Source organism: Camellia sinensis, chromosome 4 (genome assembly GCF_055761805.1).
Source record: "Camellia sinensis isolate YWXY chromosome 4, ASM5576180v1, whole genome shotgun sequence".
NCBI classification, from domain to species: domain Eukaryota; kingdom Viridiplantae; phylum Streptophyta; class Magnoliopsida; order Ericales; family Theaceae; genus Camellia; species Camellia sinensis.
Genome location: NC_138964.1, coordinates 146,727,942 through 146,751,823, shown reverse-complemented (window position 1 = coordinate 146,751,823; position 23,882 = coordinate 146,727,942). Strand labels below are relative to the sequence as shown.

Genomic DNA, 23,882 nt, shown 5'->3' with positions numbered 1-23,882 from the left:
AAAATTCAAACGATACTTTTTTAATCCATTAAAATAGAAAAAAAAGGGCGATATGCCAAAACGTCCTCAAAGTTTGAACTCCGCACCAGCAATGGCGGTGGCCAATGTATGGGGCACATCACATTAAATCCCTTTTCCCCAATTCACATCTTCTTCTTCTTCTTCTTCTTCTTACTGGTTTTTGGCGGTGGCAAATGTATTGGTTTCAAATCGCAGAAAGCAAAACAACACTTGAAAGCTTTCTTGCCATGGCAGCGACCACAACAACAACAACAACTACAATTCTTCTTCCAACTGGGATTGGAATCGTTGGATCCGCCATTTCTCTGAAACTGAAAAGGCCCAGAACTTCCAAATCTCTGTGTGCGTGTGTGTGTGTGTTTACTTATACAATTTTGTGTTCAAATGTTGATTACTCTTAATTCACTTTTGTGAAGTGGGTTTTTGATATGCATTGTGCCTAGTTGCTGAATTTGTGAGAAATTTATGTGTTTCTGTGTTGTTTTATTATCAAGTGTTCATCAACTTAGTAGTATTCCATAATTGAGCTTGGTGTAGCTTCATAAAGATTTTCTTTTATAATGAATGTTTACTTGCTATGGTTGTTGCTGTTTTTCATCCAATTATATGATTGCTGTGAATTAGTTTTAGAGTGACTCATAACTGTGCCTTCTTTGTCAGCAGTGTGGTAGAAATTGTTAGGAAGTAAGTAACAAACTTTCCACCATGTTATGTTTTTTTGATACTTGAGTAGAGCCTCAAAGTCACTTTTCCTGTGAAAATAAATGGCCATGGAGCCCTTTTCTTCTTGCTTATCGCATTTTCCACACAGCGATGAGTGCATGTTAAAAGGATACAAAACACTGTTGGTTAAGACATTTTACATATGATGTTCTGTGATATACAACAAGCTGCATACATATACACGCATGTATTTGTGCGCTATGCATAATATCCATTTCTTTCGGTAGTTCAATAATAGACATGATTTTTCATGTGTGCATCGCTTTTTTTGTTTTCCTTTTCCAGATAATTCCATAGCAAAGGAAACCAACCTCTACATGGTGTGTCAAAATCCTATACAATCACCAAGCATAAAAGGAAAACCACTTTATCCAGCCAATACTTTATCCAGAGAGAGAACTTTGCAAAGAGAAAATGGGTAGAGCTTGGAAAGAGAAGAATGAAGAGTCTACAAACCCTCATTTCCCTTCTCTTCATAACTATCCAATTTTGGACAGGAACAAAACTGGCATTGCTTAACCACTCCAGAAAAATCTAGGATTAAATTTCTTACCATTCAGTTTCTGCCATGTAGTTATGGCTGTTAGCCCAGAATGTTATGCTTCAGCACCTGCCATTGCGTTCTGATATTTCCATACTTATCTAATTTATCAAACAATCTGCAAATTGGCAATTACACAGCATAATATTTTTCCTATGATTTTGTGTAAAATGGCCAAGTAATGCAATGAATTATTTGTTTGAATTTTCTGGGATGTCCATACCTGAGATATATCCTCCTTGGTTATAGATTGTTAATCATGAAAAGATGAGAAAGTTTCCCGTAAATTTATTGAATCTCCTGATTGGTCCGTATGCTTTTACAGTTTCAACTGGAAGATGCAATTGAGATGAAAGACTTCCAGGAAGCTGCCAGGTTGAAAATGGCTATTGTAGAAGCAACATCAAAAGACAGTGTTGCTGAAATAATGTCTCAGACGAAGGTTGGATTGGTTTTTAAGTTATCATCAATAAGTATGGTCTTACATGTAATTTTTGCCACTTGATCTGATCTTTCTGTTTTCTTTTCCAGAATGCAATAGATGAAGAGCGTTACCATGATGATTTGCAATTGTGTAGATGTACAGGAAGTGGGCTGGTAACTCTTTTAGCTTGTACAAGCTATTATCTTCCATAATCTCCCTTCTCAGTTAGTGATCCTTGCTTTCTACAATTCTTTATTTTTCTCAATTTTACAATCCTATTTTTACAAGCTATTTTTAGTTTTCTTAATTTTTTTTCTCAATTTTCTTCTTGCTTGTAATGTCATCTCTCATTGTGACAAAAGCAATGATGTAAGTGGAGGGTTTTATAATCTTCCCTTTTCTTCTCTTCCTAATAACATTCCGGGTGTTCTGGTGGCATTTATAATCGTTTTGTCCCCTCTTATATGCAGGTTGGTTGGTGGGTGGGTTGTTCTAACGATTCTGATGATCCCTTTGGCAGGCTAATACATATAACTCCTGGTGTGGGAAGATTTCTTGGCAGTAGTCATTGTCCAAAGTATTATTACAAAAATAAGTGAAAAATAGAACTCCTGGTTTTGATTAATCTCTGATCTGCCAGAAACACTAATGATGATCGTTTATTACAAACAGTTGGTCACCGCATTCTCTGGAACTCCTCTGTTTGAAATTTTTGTGATCAAAGATGTTGATGAGACATACACTATAAAGGTGCTGTACGAAGGCTTTTTAGCCCTTAAAAAGTGAAATCACGAATTTTTTAAAATGTTCATGCTGAGTTGAAGTTTATAAGATTGAAGACTGACCTGACTGGTACGTCCTGTTGATATTGCAGCATGCACATCAATCACCACCATTTTTGGATTGCAATCTGATGACCACTACCACTATTGATACGTCCCCACTCTTGTCATATAGTAACCTATCCTGTCTGGCTGTGTTCTTCATTTTGCATAATAGGAGATTGCAATGATACAAGTTCAATTGCCTACCCAAAAAAAAAAAATGATTCAAGTTCAATTTATGCAAGGCATATGTTGAGTGTGGTATTGAACAGTAATTTAATGAGTGGTGATAGTGTTGTATGGGGCTTATTAGAAATAGTTTTTGGAGGATCTGCTGGCAAAGAGTTGCTGCAATGGCAGGTGTCAGGGAGGGCAAGTTTGGGGTTAAATTAGTTTGGCACAGAAGATGGGAAAAATGGAATGTGACACCATTGAAATCCATTTCACCTACTCCCTATTAGGTTCCCTATTAGACAATACAGAATAGATGACTATGAGGATTAAAAAAATTTCACTTGTTCCTACTAGTAAGAAACCACATTGAGCCCCAACTTTATCTGTATTTCTGTTAGTGATGTGTTTAAATAGATGCTGTTGCCCCTCTGATCTGTCAGATTTTCTAAATTTTCTTATCTAGTTTATGCAAACTGGTGAAAATGCATATCTTTGTTGGAACTTGGCAGGTAGTATTCTTGCAACAAGCCAAAAGTTTGACAAACTCCACAAGTTCATTATCCAATTCCAAACCCACACAAGGGCCAATTACTTCTGAGACTGAGGATGCATCTGTAGTTGACATTAATAGGAATGAAGTTAAAGCAGAGAAAAGTGAGGGCAAGAGTATAAATGTTGAGGGAGCAACTAAGGAAGGGATAACAAGTATGATAAATTTTCTAAAAGACAAAATTCCAGGATTGAAATTAAAAGTGATGAAAATTAATGTGATCGAAGAAGTTATAGAGGATGTTGATGCTCTGAAGCAGTTGATGCAAGAAGACAGCAAGAATACACCTGGCAAAGATTCTGATGATGAAACCAATAATTTGGTTGATGGTGCGATAGAAGATGGAAAGAATTTAGATATGGAAGTTTTTATTTGAGGGGTTTTACGTAATATAGAAGATACTTCTACCAAGGATGAGTGTGTGCGATTGCCAGCTGAAATTAAAGATATGGAGAGAGATTCTTTTGTGCTTCATGTTCCTGCAAGAGGTCAAGATCGTGATACTGATGAAAGTATAGCGTCTAAGGTCAAAGTGGCCTCTATAGCAGCTAAAGGTGTTTCTGAACTCATGCCTTCTGATGTTGCCAAGGCATTTTGGAGTGCTGATAAGTTATCTCCAACGGTGAGATTGACATTGGCTTAGGGTTCGTTTGGCTGCAAAATTTACATTATTCCAATTTGAATTAAATAAATTAATTCAAATATTTTTCCAAGCATTAAATAGAGCAGATTTTGAATCTCTTATTTTTACATTAGCTATTCTTTGTTTCGAAAGAAATGACTAAATATGAATTTTCATGACGAGTAAATATTGTAGATATTTTGCATTTTGGTGGTGTGGGTTCAAGTCGTGAAAACAATCTCTTCAGAAATGGGGGTAAGGCTATGTACATCTGGCCCTCCCTAGACCCCCACTTTAGCTGTAGATATGTAAGTTGTTGTATTTTTCAACCAAGCAGATCTATTATCGTATTTGTAAATAAACTAATTATAAATTGATCCAATTCACATTGTTGGGGCCAGTAAATTGGCTCTTAGTATATGGATTTAGGAAAATGAAACTTGGAGATGCAGTTTGATCCAGTGGTGAAATATCTACCTGTGTTTATAATTTTATTTTATCAATGCGCTCTTGAATTGGTTATAGGTGTAAATGGGAATGGCTTGAAGCATAGAGGGTCCTGGTATTCACTTCTATTCTATTGGAAAGAAAAGAAAACCTTTCTGGATGCCATTTCTTCTTCACTGGTTATGTAGGATTGTATATTTGCTCATCTATGATCATACACTAATTTTTAAAAATATGTTCAGAAGAAATTGCATCTTGGTTCCACAAAGGAAATACTGGAATTTCAATGAGGGGAAAATCAAAATATTTGTGTAGGAGAAATTCATCAAATATCAAAACTATTGAAACTGTGACGATTGTGCATGATTTTTAACCTGCCCCTTTCCTTTTGTGAAAACCCCTTTTTCTTTTTGATTGGCAACATTACATTGATCGATTGATTTCTATGACTGTCATAGGTTTCTATAGATATGTGTGAAATTGTCAAACTTGCTGTTAGTCAGGCTCAGAAGCAGGGCAGGTTATCTGAGTGTACAAGCTTTAGTCAAATTACCTCGTCTGAAGGTGATTTAGATCCTTCTGTTGGTGAGTTTGATTCTCTCTCTCTCTCTCTCTCTCTCTCTCTCTCTCTCACACACACACACACACACACACACACACACACACACACACACACACACACATATACACAGATTCAATTCAAGCAATACTATTATCTTTGTTGATGAAATATGCTGTTGGATTATAGGCCTATATGTTGGTGCATTTGGCGCCTATGGCACTGAGGTAGTTCAGTTGAGGTGTAAATATGGTAATTGGAATTGTGAAGATGATACTGACAAAACTTCAGATGTTGAGTTCTTCGAGTATGTGGAGGCAGTAAAGCTAACTGGAGATCTAAATGTTCCTACTGGCCAGGTACATGGCTTTTTCTCTTTTCAGATAGTTTTGTTGGCTTGTATATTGTATGTCATCACATGTTGATTATGTATGATAGTAATGGAAATTATTTGCATACAAACCAATAACTTATTCACCTTTTGGTTCTTCAGGTTACTTTTCGTGCAAAAATTGGAAGGGGATATTGCATCGCCAACAGGGGGTTGTATCCAGATGAATTAGGAGTGGAAATTATGTTTGCAGTTTGATCTCTCTCTCTCTCGTGTGTATGAGTGTGTGATCAATGTAACAAAAAGATAGCACATCATAGCCTCCTTCAACACCATGCACTACTCACATCTAGTGTGGTATATACATGTAGATTACACATGTAACAAACATGCGACATACATACATATGGGTGCTAAACTAAACATGCATGCACACTGACACCGTACATTCTAACTTACATGCAACACAAGTTCAAATTTGTGCATGAGGTTTTTCTATAGTTGCCCAAAAAGGGGAAGTAGAATTGAGAAGCAATATTGGAAGAGCAATGCTAGGTATCATGAAAAATGCTTCATGAAAATTTTTTGACTCTTAGATTATATATACAATAAGTTACAAAGTGTAATTTACGAATGGAGATTCTTTCATGCTCATTTTCGTGAAGCATTTTTCATGATGCGTAGCATTTATGGAATGAGTAACCTGATTCAAAAAATACCATACGAAATAGTAGATGATAAGTGATTTGAAATTGAAGAAACATTAGAAAAGAAGCATGGTGGCAGCACATAAGAATCAGGTTTTGAGGAAAGATATTTGTAAGAGTTGTTCTGTTTTTAGATAAAATAGGTTTCAAGTGCATAGAAAGATTTAAAATTAATGGGAATCGCATCAATGTGATTTTTCCCAATGTCTCCCAAATGTTTTTAAGGGTTTCCTTCCTACAGGCTACAATACAACTTCCAAGCATGTTTCCCCAAAAAAATGTTGAAAGTTTTATCCTAGATTCAGAATTTTTAAGGAAATGCATCTTCCATATTAAACAAAGTTCTCCTGAGGTTATGATATTTTTTTAGGCCAGTGGGATGGACTAGGATTCTCTACAATAATTTCGGTGCGATAATCTTGCAATGGTGATTCTAGGGTAAAATGATTTCTGCAAGGTGACAGAGCGTTTCATGCATATTATGAGAGTTTTATGCAGTTATATAGTAAATCTGAGTAACTAGGCATGCTTGTGAATGTCCAACTACGCATGTCCAGGGACCAAGGCACATGAGGCCCGGTGGCTCACATGCCCTTCTCAACTTTTGAGAAATTATACTTGTGTCTCTAACAAAAAAAAATATTTCAATTTAATCCTTTTAAGTAATGTCTTGAAATTTTATAGGGTCGACAATGGGTTCTAGAGAGAGAGACTTTAGAGGTTGGAGGCCGGTGGTTCGAAGACATGGAAGGCCAGGATCATGGAACACGCAGGTGCGGGCAGTCACCCACATCATTTTTGTGGATGACATTCCAGATTCGATGGATCTGAGAAGAATGCACTCCTTGTTTTCTAACTTTGGTGTTGTGAGAGATGTTTTTATCCCTTTCAAGAGAAGGAAAACGACACACACCAGATTCGGTTTTGTCAAATACGACTGCCCAGTAGCGGCAAACATGGCTGTTCAAAAAACAGATGGGCTGTGGTGTGATGATAAAGCTCTCAAGGTCAAGTTAGCAGAGTTTGGTAAGGAGGTCGTTGGGAAGCAGAGATCAGCTCACCCGATCTATGGTAGGCAGTTCAAAAGTAAGTCCATAGCTGCCTCTGTCATGCAAAATGGGAACAAATCGTATGCTCAGGTTGTCAAAGAAGGGGGATCCTCATCCAAACCAACTATTACCATTATGGCAACTGAAGAAGGAAATGGTTGGTTATATGAGAGTGTGATTATTAGGTTGAAATCTACCTGCTCTGCAGCCGAATTTAAGAAGGAATTGCAGATCAGGGGCTTAGGGGATGCCAAGTTTTCTCTATGTGGTGGTAGAGATGTCATACTCTCTTTCAATTTTGTGCCATTGATGAAAGACAGTCCCAAACATTTGGACGGGTGGATTAAGGAGTGGAGTGACTCGGTTAAAGAATGGAAACAAGGCATGGTGCTTGACCAAGAAAGGCTTGTGTGGCTCAGCTGCTATGGGGTCCCTCCAAATTTGTGGAGTTTCAACACCTTTAGTCGCATAGGGAAGTTTTGGGGTAAGGTTGTTGAACTAGATGATGATACACTGCACCTCAACAACCTTCAATGTGGTGAGATTAGGATAGCAACATCTTGTATGGAGTCCATCAATTGCACTGTTGATCTGGACTGCAAAGGTATTTTATACCCAGTGAAGATTTGCGAAGAGCAAATTGTTATTTCTAAGGTTGTTATGACGAAGTGCAATTCCCACTCCCAGCAAAGGGATAGGGCCGATCTGAGTTCACACAGGGAAAAAGATGTCCTGAGTTCAAACAAGGAAGAAGAAGACCTTAGCATACGAATGGTTAGCTTGCAGGCTGTCCAGCGTGACGATGTGGTGGGGGGTCAGAAAGCTGTCAACTTGGCTGCAAGGGAGGTAGGGACGGCACATGTGGATGTCAGTCGGCAGAGTGTGAATAGTCAGCAGAGTTCTTCTATGGTAGAAGAAATAAACACCATCATGGCAGTGCCAAATGCTGGAGGCGCACGGGATGTCAGTGTTTCAGAAAAAATTGTGGGCTCTATGCATGGTATGAGTGATAGAAAACGTATTGTGGAAGGCGAATTACTCACGCCAGGCTACATTAGAAGTGTAAGTGGTTCTGCAGGTCATGGGCCAGGTTTAAATCTAGAAGTTGTGCTGAGCAAGGCCCACAGTGGGGGGGAACTCTGTTAGTTTGGCCCAGAAATTTAGTGGCCCTAGCAGCCCAGGCAACCCAACTATTTCTAAGAAAATTATTCTAGATGCTGGTGGGGCTTTAGATCATGACCAGATCCAAATAGGAAAAGGCAGTGGAGTCATTCTTGGCAAGTTTGGGGAAAGTTCCATTTCAGCAGCCCAGAAAATGAAGGCCTGCAGGAGGAAGAAGAGTAAAGGTGTGAGAAGAAAAGCTTGGAACAAGAAATGTGGTCTTGAACTTGGCCACAACATACTAGGGCCATCTATCAATCTCAGGAAATGAGCTGTTTTTAGATCTGCTGCTGCAGCAATTTCTCTCTCTATGGCAAGTGCATCCGATCATGATAGGATGTTACTCAACGAGGCTGAAGCAACTTTACAAATGGGGAAAGCTCTTGGGCTCAATTTCGAAGATAAAGAGGATGAGGTTGTGAGTAAACTTGTTGAATTGGAAACAAAGGACATGGAAATGATTCAAGAAAAGGGGAAGGGAGTAGTCTGCTGAATGACTATTCCAGGAGGCTTAGGAGTGCCAATTTTTATTAATGAAGTTGTTATCTTGGAATATTAGGGGGCTAGGAAAGCCTGAAAAAAGAAGAAAAATCATGAAGGTTCTCAAGGTAAGGAAGATAGACATGGTGTTGTTGCAAGAGACTAAAAAGCAGGGAATCAATGTAGAATTTGTGAACTCTATTTGGGCTGGAGAAAAAGTGGAATTCATGTCAGTTGACTCAGAGGGTGCAGCTGGGGGGTTACTCTGCATCTGGAATCCTAAGGTCTTTCAGCTCAATCAATGTTGTTGCAATCGTAACTTTCTCCTTCTCGCAGGTACGATCTTTTTTAACTTTAATTGTGTAGTGGTGAATGTCTACGGGCCAAATGATTCTGACAAAAGGAAAAATGTGTGGGATATTCTAGTGAAGCTCAAATCACAGTTCTTATTTCCATGGTGTCTGGGGGGTGATTTTAATGAAATTAGATGCACCTCTGAAAGAAAAGGATGCTCTAGGAGGGATAAGGGGATGAGAGAGTTCAATGAAATGATTGAGCAGTTAGAGGTGTCTGATCTATCAATGTGTGAAAGGAAGTTCACATGGTGTAACTCATATGAGAATGAAAGATGGAGCATGTTAGATAGATTTTTACTAAACCCAGAATGGTTGCAGTCTTTTAATTTCAAGTTATGGGGATTACCAAGATTGTTCTCTAACCATTGTCCCATCCTCCTAATGGAAGATGAGAGAGTTTGGGGCCCTAGACCCTTTAGGTAACTTAATGCCTGGTCTATGCATCCTCAGTTCTTGCCATTTGTTGAGAAAACTTGGGCTGAATTACAATGTTGGGTTGGGCTGGTTTTAAATGTTTAGTCAAATTAAAATCCTTGAAATCTGCCCTAAAGAAGTGGAACATCGACATGTTTGGAAATGTGGAGAACAAGTTAAAAGCCACAGAAGAGGAAGCACATGTCCTTGATCTAGTTGCTGAAGAAAGGCCATTATCTGCAGATGAACTGGCTAGGAGAAGAGTATTGCATGGCGATGCTTGGAAGATGAACAAAATGTTAGAGAGGTTGTGGCTTGAAAAATCTAGACTCAACTAGACAACATCGGGCGACAGAAACACTTCTTTTTTCCACTCTGTGGCTAGTTGCAGGCGCAATAGGAATGCCCTATGCTCAATTCTAGTGAATGGTATTAATATTGAAGATCCCATAGGTGTTAAATCAGAGGTGTTGAATCATTTCAGAAATCTTTTTGCTAAGCCTTGGAAGAAAAGACCTTCCCTTAATGGCCCTTTTAAGTCAATTGGGGATGCCAATGATTTTGGCCTTTTAGAGGCAGAGTTCACAGAGGTGGAAATCAGTAATGCCATCAAATCTTGTGGGGGTAACAAGGCTCCTGGGCCAGATGGTTTTAATTTGGGCTTTTTTCAGAAATGTTAGAGTATAGTTAAGGAGGATGTTCTGCACTTTATGAGGGACTTTCACTTTAATGCTAAGTTAGTCCATGGTTTAAACGGGCTCCTTCATTGCTTTAATTCCTAAAGTTGATAACCCAACTTGCCTAAATGAATATAGGCCTATCAGTTTAGTAGGTTCATTATACAAAATATTGGCCAAGGTTCTATCTAACAGGTTGTCCCAGGTGTTACCAAGTATCATAAATGAAACTCAATCAGCTTTCATCAAGGGTAGATATATCTTCGATGGTATCCTTATTGCAAATGAGATAGTAGAAGGCTGGAAGAAGGCTGGTGAGAGTGGTATTATGCTTAAACTCGATTTTGAAAAAGCCTTTGACTCAGTAAATTGAGAATTTTTGTTTTCTATGCTGTCAAACTTTGATTTTGGGAGTAAATGGGTGAGTTGGATGAAGGAATGTGTAGTAACCGCAAGAATTTCAGTTTTGGTTAATGGATCTCCAACCCCAGAATTTTGTCCACAGAGGGGGCTGAGGCAAAGAGATCCACTGTCACCATTCCTGTTTATTATTGTGGTTGAAACCCTCAACATTTTGCTGGAAAGGGCCAAGCATTTGGGTCTAATCAGAGGGGCCTCTGCAGGCTCAAGTGGTCTTAGGCTTACCCATTTACAATTTACAGATGATACTATTTTGTTTTGCAAAGCTGAATGGGGAGAAGTAGCCAATATAAAAAGAATCCTGAGGTGCTTTGAAATTGTATCAGGTCTTAGGATTAACTATAATAAGAGCGTGGTTTGTGGGGTGGGAATTCCTGTTGAGCTGGGCCAAGAGTTCGCGGCAAGTTTGAATTGTCATCATCAAATCTTGCCTCTTAAGTACTTGGGTCTGCCATTAGGTGCTAGCCCAAGTAGGAGAAGAACCTGGCAGCCTGTGATTGATAAGTGCAAGCTTTGTCTTGCTTCTTAGAAGAGAAGATTTCTATCATTCGCTGGGAGATTGACCTTGATCAAATCTGTTCTTGCTGGCTTGCCTATTTTTTATCTCTATCTCTTCAAAATGCCCGAGATGGTTGCAAAAGAGATTGAAAGAATAAAATCTGCTTTCTTATGGGGTGGTTCGGATCTAAGAAGGAAAGTGCATTTGGTAAAATGGAAGGATGTCTCCAAAAGTAAAAGCATTGGAGGGCTAGGTGTTAGTAGAGTAAAAGTTATGAATATTTGTCTCTTATTAAAGTAGTGGTGGAGGTTTGGTGCTGAAGAAAATTCCCTCTGGAAGGAGGTGATTTGTGGGAAGTATATTGAGCAAGGTAGGGGTTGGTTCCCTTCAACAGTTAGGCAGTGGCGGAGCCAGAAAATTAAATTAAAGGGGGCACTTATTAATTACAATATCAAAAATTTTTACAAAAAATATTTTACGCAAGTTTTTACGATTGATTTCGAGAAATATCAAAAAAATAATGTTATTTATAACTAGTGTATCATAAACAATATAAAAAAATATGGATATAAGTCCTAAAATAAATTATATAATGATAAATTATTTTTTCATACAAAGTTTGATTAAAAATTCAATATAATGGTAATACCACGTCATCATTAGTATATGATATCACCAAATAATAGTAAATAAACACATAGAGAGTAAACATCCATGTCAAATGTAACTAACAATCCAATAAATTTCAGATTTTTATAGTGAGATTACTTATACTTGTATGTCAATAATAATGACATCACCGTTACATTCAAAAAAATTTATGAAGTTTTCATAGATATTATAATTTATAGTAGTCTCTTCATTTTCAATCAAAACAACCATTATTGTTCTCATAATTTTTAAAATGTCATTGATAATTCACTCTAATAATATTTTTATAATTTTTTTATTTAAAATATTTTCTTTATATTTGTTAAAAAAAAAAAAGAAAAAAAAAGAAAAAAGAAGGCCTATAATCCGGGGGGGGGCACGTGACCCCCCTGGTCCCCAAGTACCTCCGCCCCTACAGTTAGGGTCAGCAAGATGTCTAAAATCTGGGGTGATATTGTCAACATTGTTGCCTCTAGGCCAGAGCTCCTTCACTTCTTTAGGAGCAATGCAGTTGTTTCCATTGGTGATGGGCAGATAGCTAGTTTTTGGACTGATAGCTGGTCAGGAGGGTTTTGCCTCAGAGATGAGTTTCCAAGACTCTACTCGCTATCAAATGGCAAAGATGGGTCTGTGTCTCTGTACCATTCCAATAGAGATGCTTCTAGGAATTGGGTTTTTAATTTTAGGAGACCCCTCTTTGCTTGGGAAGAAGGTGAGCTGAGGAGACTGTCAGTCCACCTCAGCAGCTTCCCTCTGCTCATAGCCCATGTTCCGGACTGTTTGAAATGGAATGCTACTCCATCTGGTGTTTTCAGTGTTTCTTCTGCCTATCACTGGTTTGAACTAGGTTTTGGTTCTTCTTGCATGGTCTCAAGTTCACTGTGGAAGAATGCTGCACCACCAAGAGTTCAATTTTTCGGTTGGTTGGCTTGGAGGGGTAGAATTAAGACTGCTAGTTTCTTGAGAAGAATTGGTATGCTTAATGGCAATGTGGACGTTTGTTGTATTTTTTGTAAAGAGATGGAGGAAACTTCTATTCATGTATTACTCCATTGTCCTTTTGTTTGGTGGATTTGGTCTTACTTTGTTAATTGGTGGGGGCTGCAATGGGTTCTACCAGGTTCAGTTCAGGACCTGCTGGATTGGTGGGCTGGGTGTAGGCATACTAAGATGGTAAAGAAGATTTGGAGTGTAGTCCCTTTGGCTATTTTATGGTCAATCTGGAAACAAAGGAATGATTGTGTGTTCAATGGGGTGCAACGCTCTCTTGATGCTTTATGTGAAAACATTAAGGTTATAATTGCAGTGTGGGTCAAGTCAGCTTTTACCTTGGATTACTTTGTCTATGACCTGATCCGCGATCTCAATCAGGTGAAAATCATGCCTCAGTTTGAATATGATGGTTCTGGAGAGCCTATTGGTTGTACATTGGATGTGATTATCAAGACTACATAAGGGAGTACATGGGACTACTATGTTCAGCAGTGACTGTAGTGAGGCATTGCTCTATTCCTCCATGTCTTGCTGTTTCATTAAAGGGGGAGGTGAACTGCTATGGTCTGCTACAGTGGACTTGTGTATGGTGTATTTCTATATTGCTGTATTGCTATTTGGTCTGCTCTGTATTGTCTGTAATTGGTTGGCCTACTCTGTTTTCCTGTTTTGTTATTTTGATGTTTGGTCTGCTCTGCTAGGTTGTTCTTGGTCAATTTACTGCTGATATGTTTCTGGTATACCAGTTGGGCTGCAATTGGTTTGGTGCAGGTGAATAGAGATGGTGGAGCTGCTGTAAATTAGGATAGTTCTTTGGGTTGAATTTCTCAACTTGAGATTATGCTGCTGTAAATTAAGATAGCTCTCACATGGGAGCTTTTTGGGAAGGCTGAATGGTCATGCCTACTAGTCTGCTATTGCTTTGTGGCTGCACACCCATGGTCAATTTGGATGGTTTAGAGATACACTCTCTTGTTCATGTTGGTCTTCAAATACACAATGTTGTCCTTATTGTGAGGAGGCCTGGAGCACACTCTGTAGTCATGCTTTGCCTTATTGTGAGCCAAAATTATATAACAAAATGAGATTTAGTGCATGAGAAGAAAGGGATTCTCAGTTAGTATGTTGTTTGTGGTTTAGAACCTGATCTAATCTGTCAGTGATCTGCAATCTGTTGGAGGTGTTGTCTGTTGGTGCCAGCCCAATCTGGAGGTTGTTGTTCTGCTATTTCTATTCTGGTGGCTCATGTGGGTATTGGGGCAGATTTTGATATATTGGCTACTGAACTAGTTTATGCTACAGAGTTCTTCATCAGGTGATGCTCAAGTTGTGGAGACTTAACAAATAGAGGGGAGTTTGCACTCTGTGTGAGTGTTGAAGCTGTTCTACACAGCTGAGTGCACTCAGCTGCTGCTGCTGATTCTGTGGTCAAATTAGACTAGACCAGCCAGTTTTGGAGTTGTTTAAAGGTGATTTTTGGAATGAGAACCTTGTGGAGCTAAAAGTCTGCTGCTTAGTCTTGGAATAAGCTATTTTGTCTTGCTGATTTGGTGATGATCTGTTGATCTGTTGGGAGTTAATAGAGTGTAATTTGGTTGTCAATGCTTCTTGTTTTGTTTTCTCCTTTTGTTGGTTTCTCACCAACTGGAGCTTCGAGCTTCTACTAGCTCCGAGCTCCTCTTTATTGATGTACTCTATCTTTTTGTTTGTGTCCATCAATAAAGATTTTTTTGTCGATCAAAAAAAAAAAAATGTCTTGAAATTTTATATCACTATTTTCTTTACTTTTTTTTCTTTAAAAAAAAAAACTGTTTAATTTGTCACTTTAAATATTTAATTATGCTAAAAAAATTCTTATAAATTTTATATTAAAGAAATGTTATATGTCACCGATTTTTTTATCACTGTTCAATGTGATTTTTCCCAATGTGTCCCAAATGTTTTTAAGGGTTTCCTACAGGCTGCAATACAACTTCCCAGCATGTTTCCCCAAAAAAATGTTGAAAGTTTTATCCTAGATTCATAATTTCTAAGGAAATGGATCTTCCGTATTAAACAAAGTTCTCCTGCGGTTATGATATTTTTTTAGGCCAGTGGGACAGACTACGATCCTCTACAATCATTTCGGTGCGATAATCTTGCAATGGTGATTCTAGGGTAAAATGGTTTCTGCAAGATGACAGAGCGTTTCATGCATATTATGAGAGTTTTATGCAGTTATATAGTAAATCTGAGCAACTAGGCATGCTTGTGAATGTCCAACTACGCATGTCCAGGGACCAAGGCACATGAGGCCCGGTGGCTCACATGCCCCCCTCAACTTTTGAGAAATTATACTTGTGTCTCTAACAAAAAAATATATTTCAATTTTAATCCTTTTAAGTAATGTCTTGAAATTTTATATCACTATTTTCTTTACTTTTTTTTCTTTTTTAAAAAAAAAATCTGTTTAATTTGTCACTTTAAATATTTAATTATGCTAATAAAATTCTTATAAATTTTATATTAAAGAAATGTTATATGTCATCGATTTTTTTATCACTGTTTTATATCACATCTTATATGAATACTTATAATTAGTTCATTTATTTACAAATAATTATCATATAATCAATGACAACTAATAATATATTGCTATGTAATTCAGTGAGTCAAAATAAAAAAAGAAAAAAAAAAGAAAAAAAAAAGAGTGATATATAATAGTCCTCGCGTATTATTTATTCGCCTTTTTCTCATTTCTTTCTCTGTTCTCTCTATATTTCTTTTTGTGTGTGTATGTTAATATAATTTTACTCTCATATTTGAAATTTGATTTGCTGAACTTGTGGTTTTTGGGTAACTTATTTTCCCAGATGTGGTTTCATGTAGGGCATGGGACCATATGTCAAAGGAACAGATTTAGGTTTCCTTTATGTTGTACCCAAGCACAGATTCCTCGTGTTATTCAACCGCTTAAAACTACCAGAGGGAATCATTTTGCTGTGATCTTTTAGGTCTAAACACCCCTTGCAGATGGCATGGCCTTGAGAAGAAACCCACATTGTTTCTTTGAGCAGAAAAGGCTGTTCTGCCTCCACAATGTATCATGCATGCACGCATGCACGCACGTTTTTTTTTTTTTTTTTCCCCTTCTTGTTTCTTGTTATTTCTTTGGCATTTCTTTTCCCCTTCTATACCTACTGTTGACTGTTGACTAAATGTTTATGAATAAAGAAAAAGGGGGAATAAAAAATAAAAGGGTGCAATGGATGAACTGTGATGTTTTTGAAGGGTTGCTATGCTCATGGTCTCATGATTTTTCTCAGTTTCTCTGTTCAAAACATGTTCACAAATAGATGATTCATACAAGCTAAGCTTTTTTGTTTTTGGGTGTAAACAAGCTAAGCTTTTTGATTGAAGCTATATTGACTGGATAATTTTGGGGCATATCAAATATATCCTTACAATTTTGTTATGGATTTCTGTGCATTATGTATTGTCGATCACGATTCTCTATAATAGTTTTTCTGTGGTAAATTAATCCAATGGTTTATGTTTAAATCATATCGTCTTAAAATGTGATTTTAATATCATTTTACTTTAGTTTTAACTTGAATATGTACTTTATTGATATGTCTTGTTGCAATAGAAAGTACACGACAAGATAATTGCATGAAAATTCAAGAAAAATCATGACAAAAATTAGACTCACGTATCATTTTAAAGCTAATAGATTGGGATTATCCGAATTGATTAGAACCCTTATACTGTGTTTAAATTATAGATTTGGGTAGGAATTCAAAAGGTGAAAGAAAAAAATTAGGTGAAATGTAATTATCTTTTGCTTATCTTTTCTCTTTTTATTTTCAAATCTCTACTTAAATTCTTATTCAAATCGTTGGTCGAAACACCTACACTTTACTTTCCTAGGAAGTAAAGAAAAAATATTTAGAGCTAGTTAGTTATAACAATGGCCAAAAGCTCAAATAATTGGTAGTATGGCAAAAAAGGCTATGGGCATGTACAATTAGTGACTATATAAAGAAGCCAAATTCCAAATGAAAAGTAGAAAGTGACATTTCTTGTAGTTCTACAAAGGAAGAGGCAAAATTTATTTGCCTTTCGCGCTTGGCATTTTGGCATTGAAGGCAATTAATATTGATCAAAACTTTGTGCTTTGATGAAGTAGAAAGCAGTGGCATTTGGTATTGTTTTTTATGTTCTTGAAATAAAAAAAAACGTAACCTTTATACCCAAAAAATGTTTGACACAATTTTTTAGAATTATATATATACATATATAAATAAACACTTTTGTTCAAAATTGAAAATGATTTTGAGCAACACTATCTTTTTTTTGGAGGGGGGGGGTATTTTTTTGTCTAATGATTTTTCTCTTCATATTTCAGTTTTTTTTTTTTTTTTTAATTTTACATTGTAGATACACTAAATTTTTTTAATAAATATTTTACATTTTAGGTGTGTTTAGATTTAAGTGCATCTAAAAAATTTAAAAAGATTAACTAAAAGATGAAAAAAGGAAATGTTCACTAAAGAAAAAAAAGAAGTGAAAAACAAAAAACTCAAACAATTAAAAAAACTAAACCAAACAATGATGTGTTTCTAAATTTTTCATTGTTTGTCACTGAAAACATAAAAAACGAAAAGAGTCTTTTTGCTATTAAGGCATTTCAAGTTGGACAGAAGTAACAATCTAATTGTTTTGAGATGCTCAACAGTAAAATGAGATTTTATCATATTGAGCCTTTAAAAAATTAGAACCTTGAGCGATAAGAATATTTTTAAATATTTTTTTTGGTGAATTTAAGCATTGAATTAAGTGACTTAATGGTTTTTTTAGCTGTTTAAGTGACTTAATGATTAAGTCAGATTCATATCGAATGTGATACTTTTCTTCTTTTATTTATTTATTTTAATATTTATTTTACTTTGAATTTTTTGAAGTTATTCTTTTTAAACACAATACTTTAGGCTATTGGAGACAAAAGGCATTATTGGATAATGTTGGGGAAAAGAGTCAGACCCGATCGTTCGAAAAGGTGCCTTGATTGTATTCTCTACATTTTGGAAAAAAGGAAAAAAAGAAAAGAAAAGAAAAGAAATAAAATTAGGAGATTGAGTGAGAATCTTTGCGCTTTTTTTTTTTTTTTTTTTGGCTAGAGAAAGCTCATCTTCAAGCATACCTGGCTCGTTATTAACAGCGTGTTTACTTTTTCCCCACTGATATGCTTAACGGGGTGTTTACTTTATTTTATTTATTTATTTAATTTTTGAAGAAGTACTTTAAGGGCAATTGTTAATGTATGAGTCGATTTTTGACCATATTGTTAAATAAGTATTCAATTTGAGAGTACTGACAGAATATATGGCGCTTGAATGACCTGTAACAGAAAGATGAGATTCCGACAGTGGTTCGTCTATCCGGGAGTACTCCGACGATCAAGTCAGTTATATCTCAAAGATAGCAAAAGTGCTTAACTCACTATTCAGAATATAAAAAGCGTACCTTAGACCCATGAGGGTGTCTCCTTTTTATAGCTAACACAATCCTAGGCCCAATAGAAGCCTAGCGTCAATGGACTTAGGATTACTGCTAATCTTAGACTCCCAGTAGGATTAGGATAAACTCTCTAAGAGTCTTTATCTTTACCCAAACTGAAGTCTTCTCCCATTCTAGGACTCTTGTCCCTTATCCACTCATCCCGGATTCTGATATTCTCGCAGATAACCTCGGCCTAGCCGAGATCATATCGGCATCATGACCAGGACACGTGGCACCCTAGCTAACACTTCGGTGACACCTCGGCCACGTGTCGTCATTCAAAATTTATGTCCTCACAATTGTCCCTTACCTTGGCATCTTGAGGTGATGGAACATATATCATTTCTTCCATCTAGAACGTCGGCTAAGCTCGCTTCATCAGTCATTGCCAAAGTCAGATCTCGTCGGCTCAATATGACCAAGACCTATAGTCTGCTTTCATCAATGCTTTGGAACCAACAACCAAGTTCGTTCAAGTTCATTAAGTCGAGATCGTCTCCTTAGCCGAGGTCTTTGTTTCATTAAACCAAGAACTCCAAGAGTTTTATCACGCGTATGAGCTGTCACGCACAGTATTTCAACCGTTTCTGCCGCGCGTCTTTCCCTTACTGGATCGTACCTGACACGCGCCATCAAGTCGCGTCGTTTTGGCGTGCGCCGTCTGACAAGCACGTCATCCTAAGCACATTGATGGTGTTTTGCCACCATTTCTCCGCGTTTGATCAAAATCAACCCTCTCTCTCCGTCTTTTCACTTTTGCATTCTCAACTTTGTGCTAACTCTCTTTCTCTACTCTCCCAAATCTGCCATTGTTCTCAAGCTCTTCGAGCTCTGCAATTACTTCCACTCTCCCTTTCCAACGAAGCCTTTGCTGATCCTTTCCGGTCGCTGCCATCATCTGATTCCGGCGTACTCTACACCGACTTCATTTTCTTTGGTGAGTTACTGTTTCTCTTTATTTTAATTTCTTGTTTTGTCTTCAAAGAACTCTACTGCTTTACTTGCTGCCTTTGCGAACTTGCTCGTGTCTTTTGATTGTTTAATTTGTATCTCAATTTCCACCATGTATTGAGCATGTTTGTTTCGTGATTCTGTTTTTGCCCAATCCATTCTTGAATATACTGCTTGCATATTAGTTGCTCCTTGCCACTGTTCTTGGCCTTACACACCTGCACAAACTTTATCACTGTGTTCTTGATGATTCATCACTGTTTCTTGATTCTGAATCACATTCTTGTTTCTGTTTGCTGTGTTTTTTTTCCAGATCCTTGCCTTCAACCTTCATTTGCCTAGACTTAGGTTTTGAGTTTTTGTCGTAGAATTCACAAATCTTAGGGAAAACTGAAACGAATCCCCCTTAGATCTTCACAAATTCTTACCACAGTGCACATTTAGGTTTTAGCCGAGGTCCTTCAAACCTTCACAAAAACACTTCCTTCTGAACTCCAACACCTTCCCCCAAGCCGATATCATGGGTATGTGGAGGCATAGGGTAGACACCCCAACTAAGTTAGAATACTTCAGGTAGGATTTTGACATCCCGGCCAACGTTCACCTGAGGTTGGCTGGGGAGGACGACTCCATCATGCCTGATGAAAACCACATGCCTTTTCCTGTCGTTGCCTTTACAGAATGTGGACATAGGTTTCCACTAGATATCCTTTTCCGAGAAGTCCTCCATTACTACAAATTGAACCCGATGCAGCTTGCCATTAACTCTTACCGTGTTATCAATGGTATAATTGCCTTAGCCAAAAAAGAGAAAGCTGGGGTTACCCTTGCCGACATCCAGTATTGTTATACCATGTGTGGCCTTAAATTAGAAAAAGGCTACATCTACTATCTTAAACCGAGGTCCACAGAATATAAACTTGTTGCCGACCTCCCAAACTCCAATAAGGGAGCTGGGGACGATTACTTCATTGTCTCGGGCAACTGGGAGTTCGCTCCAAACGAGGACCTTCACCTTTACCCTCTTAGCCGAATAGTATTCATAGACGGTAATGGTAAAAACCAAGTGTTACATTTACTTGTTTTCTAGTCTTTAATACTTTGTTCCTTCTATATGTTCTGACGTCTGTTTTTCTTGTAGCGCTTTCACAGCTGCCAAAAGGCTTCTGTAAGTCCTTCTTTCCCAACAAGGACCTCAAAAGGTTGCTGGATCTGCCATTGGAGCGGTGGAGAGCTCTCTTACTGCTTAACTTCATCCCAACCTACAAATCCGTTTTGCCTGACGTCCCAAAGAAGAAGAAGAGCAAGTCTCCTCCGTCCGCCACCACACCTCCAACAACTTCATCATCTCGGCCAGATCAGGGGTCAACCTCTGATTCAGCAGAGCAGCCATCAACCTCGGCTCCACAGCTGATCCCTCCATCTCAACGCCGACGCCGATGCTAAACCACAATTGTCGCCGAGATGGGTCGCAAGAAAGCAGTCGCAGATGATCTTTTAGCCGACATCCCCGACACTGTCAACGCTCTACCAGCTCAATCCCAGCCTCAACCAAAGCCAAAGCCCAAAAGACTGAAGAAGGCTCAGCCCATGGCAACAGTGACTCAGATTGACACTGAGGACACCTTGTCTATTTCAAAATTAGCTGAGAGTAAGAAGACCCCCTCCGCCGCCGAGAAGAGGCCCGCCGAGGTCGAACCATCCCAATCAACTCGATCAAAGAGGCCGAGGTCAGAGTCGGCCATAACCTCGGGGTCCATGAAATCAGATGCCCCTTGGGCCCCTCCCATCACTAGAGAGGACAAGCCGGTCAGAGTTGGTAATAGCGCGACTGATCTTGAGGTCAGCGTTGCCCTCTCTACGGCTTTGCTCCTTCCAAATGATCTCAATCGTAACGCCGTGATGAGCGAGTATGAAAGCTTCGCTTTGATGCTGCAGCATTCCGTTCAAGTAAGTTCCTTACACTTTATTTTTCTTTCTCTATTTTTCCGTACTTAAAGGATTTTTACTAACTTTTGTCCTGTCCATTTTCTTTCAGGCGATCCAGGACGCCCACTCTTTCTCAATGCAAGCTTTTGAAATGAAGAAGGAGTTGGCCGACAAGATTAGGGAGGTTGCTGGTTTATAGAAAACCATCAAAAAGGCCAAGGCAAAAATGACGACCTTGTCAGATCAGGCCGCCGCGACTAAGAAGGCTCGGGACGAGGCCGAGGAAAAGGCCGACGCTGCAGAGACCATTGCCAAGGTCCTTACGGCCGAAAAGAAAGAGGCCGAGGCCAAGATGGTTGAGGCCCAAAAGGAGCTTCAACATACCCTGGCCACAAAGGAGGTCGAGATTAAGGCCACTGATAAGAAGGCGTATGCTGAGGGGACGGCCGACGTCAAAGAGGACTACAAAAAGCAAGTGAAGCAGGCATGCAACAAGGGTTTCACCCTTGGTTGGATGGCTGCCCTCAAAAAGCTTGATGTCCCCGAGGACTCCCCCCTCAAGAATGCTGACAACCTCCCTCTGCCATTCCCCCCTACTCCAAGCCAATCCGAAGACGATTCTGAGTCTGAGGAGGAAGCTTTGGTGAGGAAGAAGAAGGAAGCTATTGGGGCCCAGCCCCCTACTTTGAATGAGCAAGTCGTGGACTTATCTCAGGATGAGGAAGGTGGGGTCTCCAAAGACGCTACTCCTGAGAAGGCAATATCGGACGCGCCTATTGTCAACAAGAGCCCCAACCAAACTCTTCAAGAAATCGATGCCGAGCTCGCTGCTAAGAGGGCCGCCGAGATGTCTTCTCAGCTGTTTTCTGAACTCCAGACCCAACCAGCCAGAGACGCCGGAAAGTCTTAGTTTGATGTTTTTCTCTTTTTTTCTGCACTTTGTACTTTTTTCTTTCTTTTTAAAACAGTGTAAGCTTTAATTTGGCCGATATGCCACCTTTGCAATCTGAACAATTACTTTTTAATGTCAGGCCGAAGTGCCTTTTTGTATTTGAACTTCCTTATTTGAATACAAGTATCAACATACACTTTAACTGTGCAATCTCCTCGGGGTATAACTGTGACAACCCTCACCACTGATTACTGATAAACCACTGATTATTGTTAAACTGAGACTGATTATGATAATTGACTAAATTGACTGAAATCCTAAACTGATTGATTGTTTGTCTCTGTTTAAGTGCATATCTATCTGTTTGACTGTTAAACTATCTGTTCATGTTTTATGTTTAAACTGCAAATTGAAGGCCTTATCGGCGGCCGAATTTGAAATTGATTGGTGATACGTGTTAATCATAATTTATGTGATTTTATGGCATACTTATTTGAAATGTGATTTGGTATGATTAAATTAGATTAAAACAAGTTAAACTACATAAGATGGACAAATTACCACTTTGCTATGCCTAGTGGCCCACTTCATATAAAACATATTGAGCCTTTATTTCATAGCATTGCACCAGCCATTTTGAGTACATAACCGACCAAGAGTGAGAGAGAGTGAGGAAATTGAGTTCAACTTGATGGTTTGCTTGGAAATTGGAAGAATTGTTAGAGAATTTGCCAAATTCTTGTGATTGAGGACCCAAGGTAGGATATTCAACCTCTCATTGATGTATTTAAATTAGTTCTTGCATGGTTCATTCTAAATTGAAGAGTTTAGCCTAGAATTGGTCTTAAAATGTTGAATTGTAGCATATATCATGCATGCATGTCTACATTGTTGCATTTTGAGGTTGATTACATGGAATTTGGTACATGCATGTTCATATTATTGTTATAGTCCATGTTTTCATCTTGTTTTTGGAAGTTGAGGCTTATTTGAGCAAGTAATTGAAGCTTTGAATTGGTTTAAACTCATGCATGTCATGTTTGAGTTATGTTCATGAAAATTGGTTTAAAATTGGATTTAATTGAACTACCTTTGGGCTTTGATTTCTCAAATTAATCTTTGAAACATGTTATATTGTGAGTTACAAGAGTTTTCCAGAAAATTGGCCCAAGATGATCGAATTTGGTGTTTTAAAACTTGTTTTTGAGCTTGAGGTTCAAATCTGAAAATTCCAGATTTTAGACTCATGCTTGAGCGAAGTGACTGGCGCTCGAGCGTGAAATTCGTGCATCCAGCACTTTATACTATTTTACAGTCCGCTCGAGTGGGGCATTGGACGCTCGAGCGAAGACTTGTGTCACACGCTCAAGCGAGTATCGAGCACCCAATCAAGCGTGATTTTCACACATCCAGTACTTTTAGCATGTTTTACAGTCCGCTCGAACGGGGTAACTCGCGCTCGAGTGAAGTATTGTGTTTACCTGTACGCTCGAGCGGGTAAAACCACGCTCGAGCGGGACCTCTATTTTCTGAAAATTCTAAAAATGTTTTTAAAGTGCATCTTTGCATCCTCATTCCATTCTAGGCATTCTTAGGCCTAGTTTAAGGCATCTTAATGAGGATATTGATGTAGAACCACACCAAGTCAAGATAAGGATTAAGTTATTATTTTTTCCAACTGTATAGCTTAGTGTGTGTTCACTCTGTAACTGTGTAGGGTTGGCATCCGAGGACGCGTACTAGCTTATCTGTAGCCAGAACTTTGTGAGTAACAATGTTGTAAAGATATGTTCGAAAATGAATATTTTCTGAATGATCAACTGAACTGTTTTCTGAACTGTTTACTGTTAACTGAATGAATGTTTGTCCTCTATTCTGAACTGTATTGTGGCATCCTTAGCAACTACTGTTACAGAGATCTCTGTTAGTTCCTATCTTAGAACTTC

General features: G+C 38.3%; 4 protein-coding genes and 1 pseudogene across 5 annotated transcripts; all 5 read left to right on the top strand.

Moving 5' to 3' along the window:
* The first annotated feature begins 369 nt into the window (after nucleotides 1–369).
* LOC114268984 (protein EXECUTER 2, chloroplastic-like) lies at nucleotides 370–14,375 on the top strand (annotated as a pseudogene). Its single transcript, XR_014327643.1, has 8 exons — nucleotides 370–1,727; nucleotides 1,817–1,882; nucleotides 2,180–2,283; nucleotides 2,375–2,459; nucleotides 3,217–3,879; nucleotides 4,785–4,911; nucleotides 5,075–5,244; nucleotides 5,379–14,375. The product of XR_014327643.1 is annotated as a protein EXECUTER 2, chloroplastic-like (transcript).
* LOC145789584 (uncharacterized) lies at nucleotides 6,616–14,375 on the top strand. Its single transcript, XM_082866501.1, has 2 exons — nucleotides 6,616–8,949; nucleotides 13,370–14,375. Exon 1 carries the CDS (start codon nucleotides 6,616–6,618, stop codon nucleotides 8,116–8,118), a length of 1,503 nt encoding a protein of 500 aa, XP_082722627.1. The 3' UTR covers nucleotides 8,119–8,949; nucleotides 13,370–14,375.
* LOC145824117 (uncharacterized) lies at nucleotides 8,757–9,392 on the top strand. Its single transcript, XM_082923708.1, has one exon. The coding sequence runs from the start codon at nucleotides 8,757–8,759 to the stop codon at nucleotides 9,390–9,392; it is 636 nt and encodes a 211-aa protein (XP_082779834.1).
* On the top strand, nucleotides 9,458–11,009 carry LOC114263159 (uncharacterized). The gene is made up of 4 exons (XM_082923707.1): nucleotides 9,458–9,681; nucleotides 9,775–10,031; nucleotides 10,300–10,424; nucleotides 10,497–11,009. The coding sequence occupies exons 1-4, from the start codon at nucleotides 9,458–9,460 to the stop codon at nucleotides 11,007–11,009; spliced, it is 1,119 nt and encodes a 372-aa protein (XP_082779833.1).
* LOC114263152 (putative ribonuclease H protein At1g65750) lies at nucleotides 12,063–13,085 on the top strand. The gene has a single exon (XM_028203653.2). It carries the CDS (start codon nucleotides 12,063–12,065, stop codon nucleotides 13,083–13,085), a length of 1,023 nt encoding a protein of 340 aa, XP_028059454.2.
* Nucleotides 14,376–23,882: the final 9,507 nt, after the last annotated feature.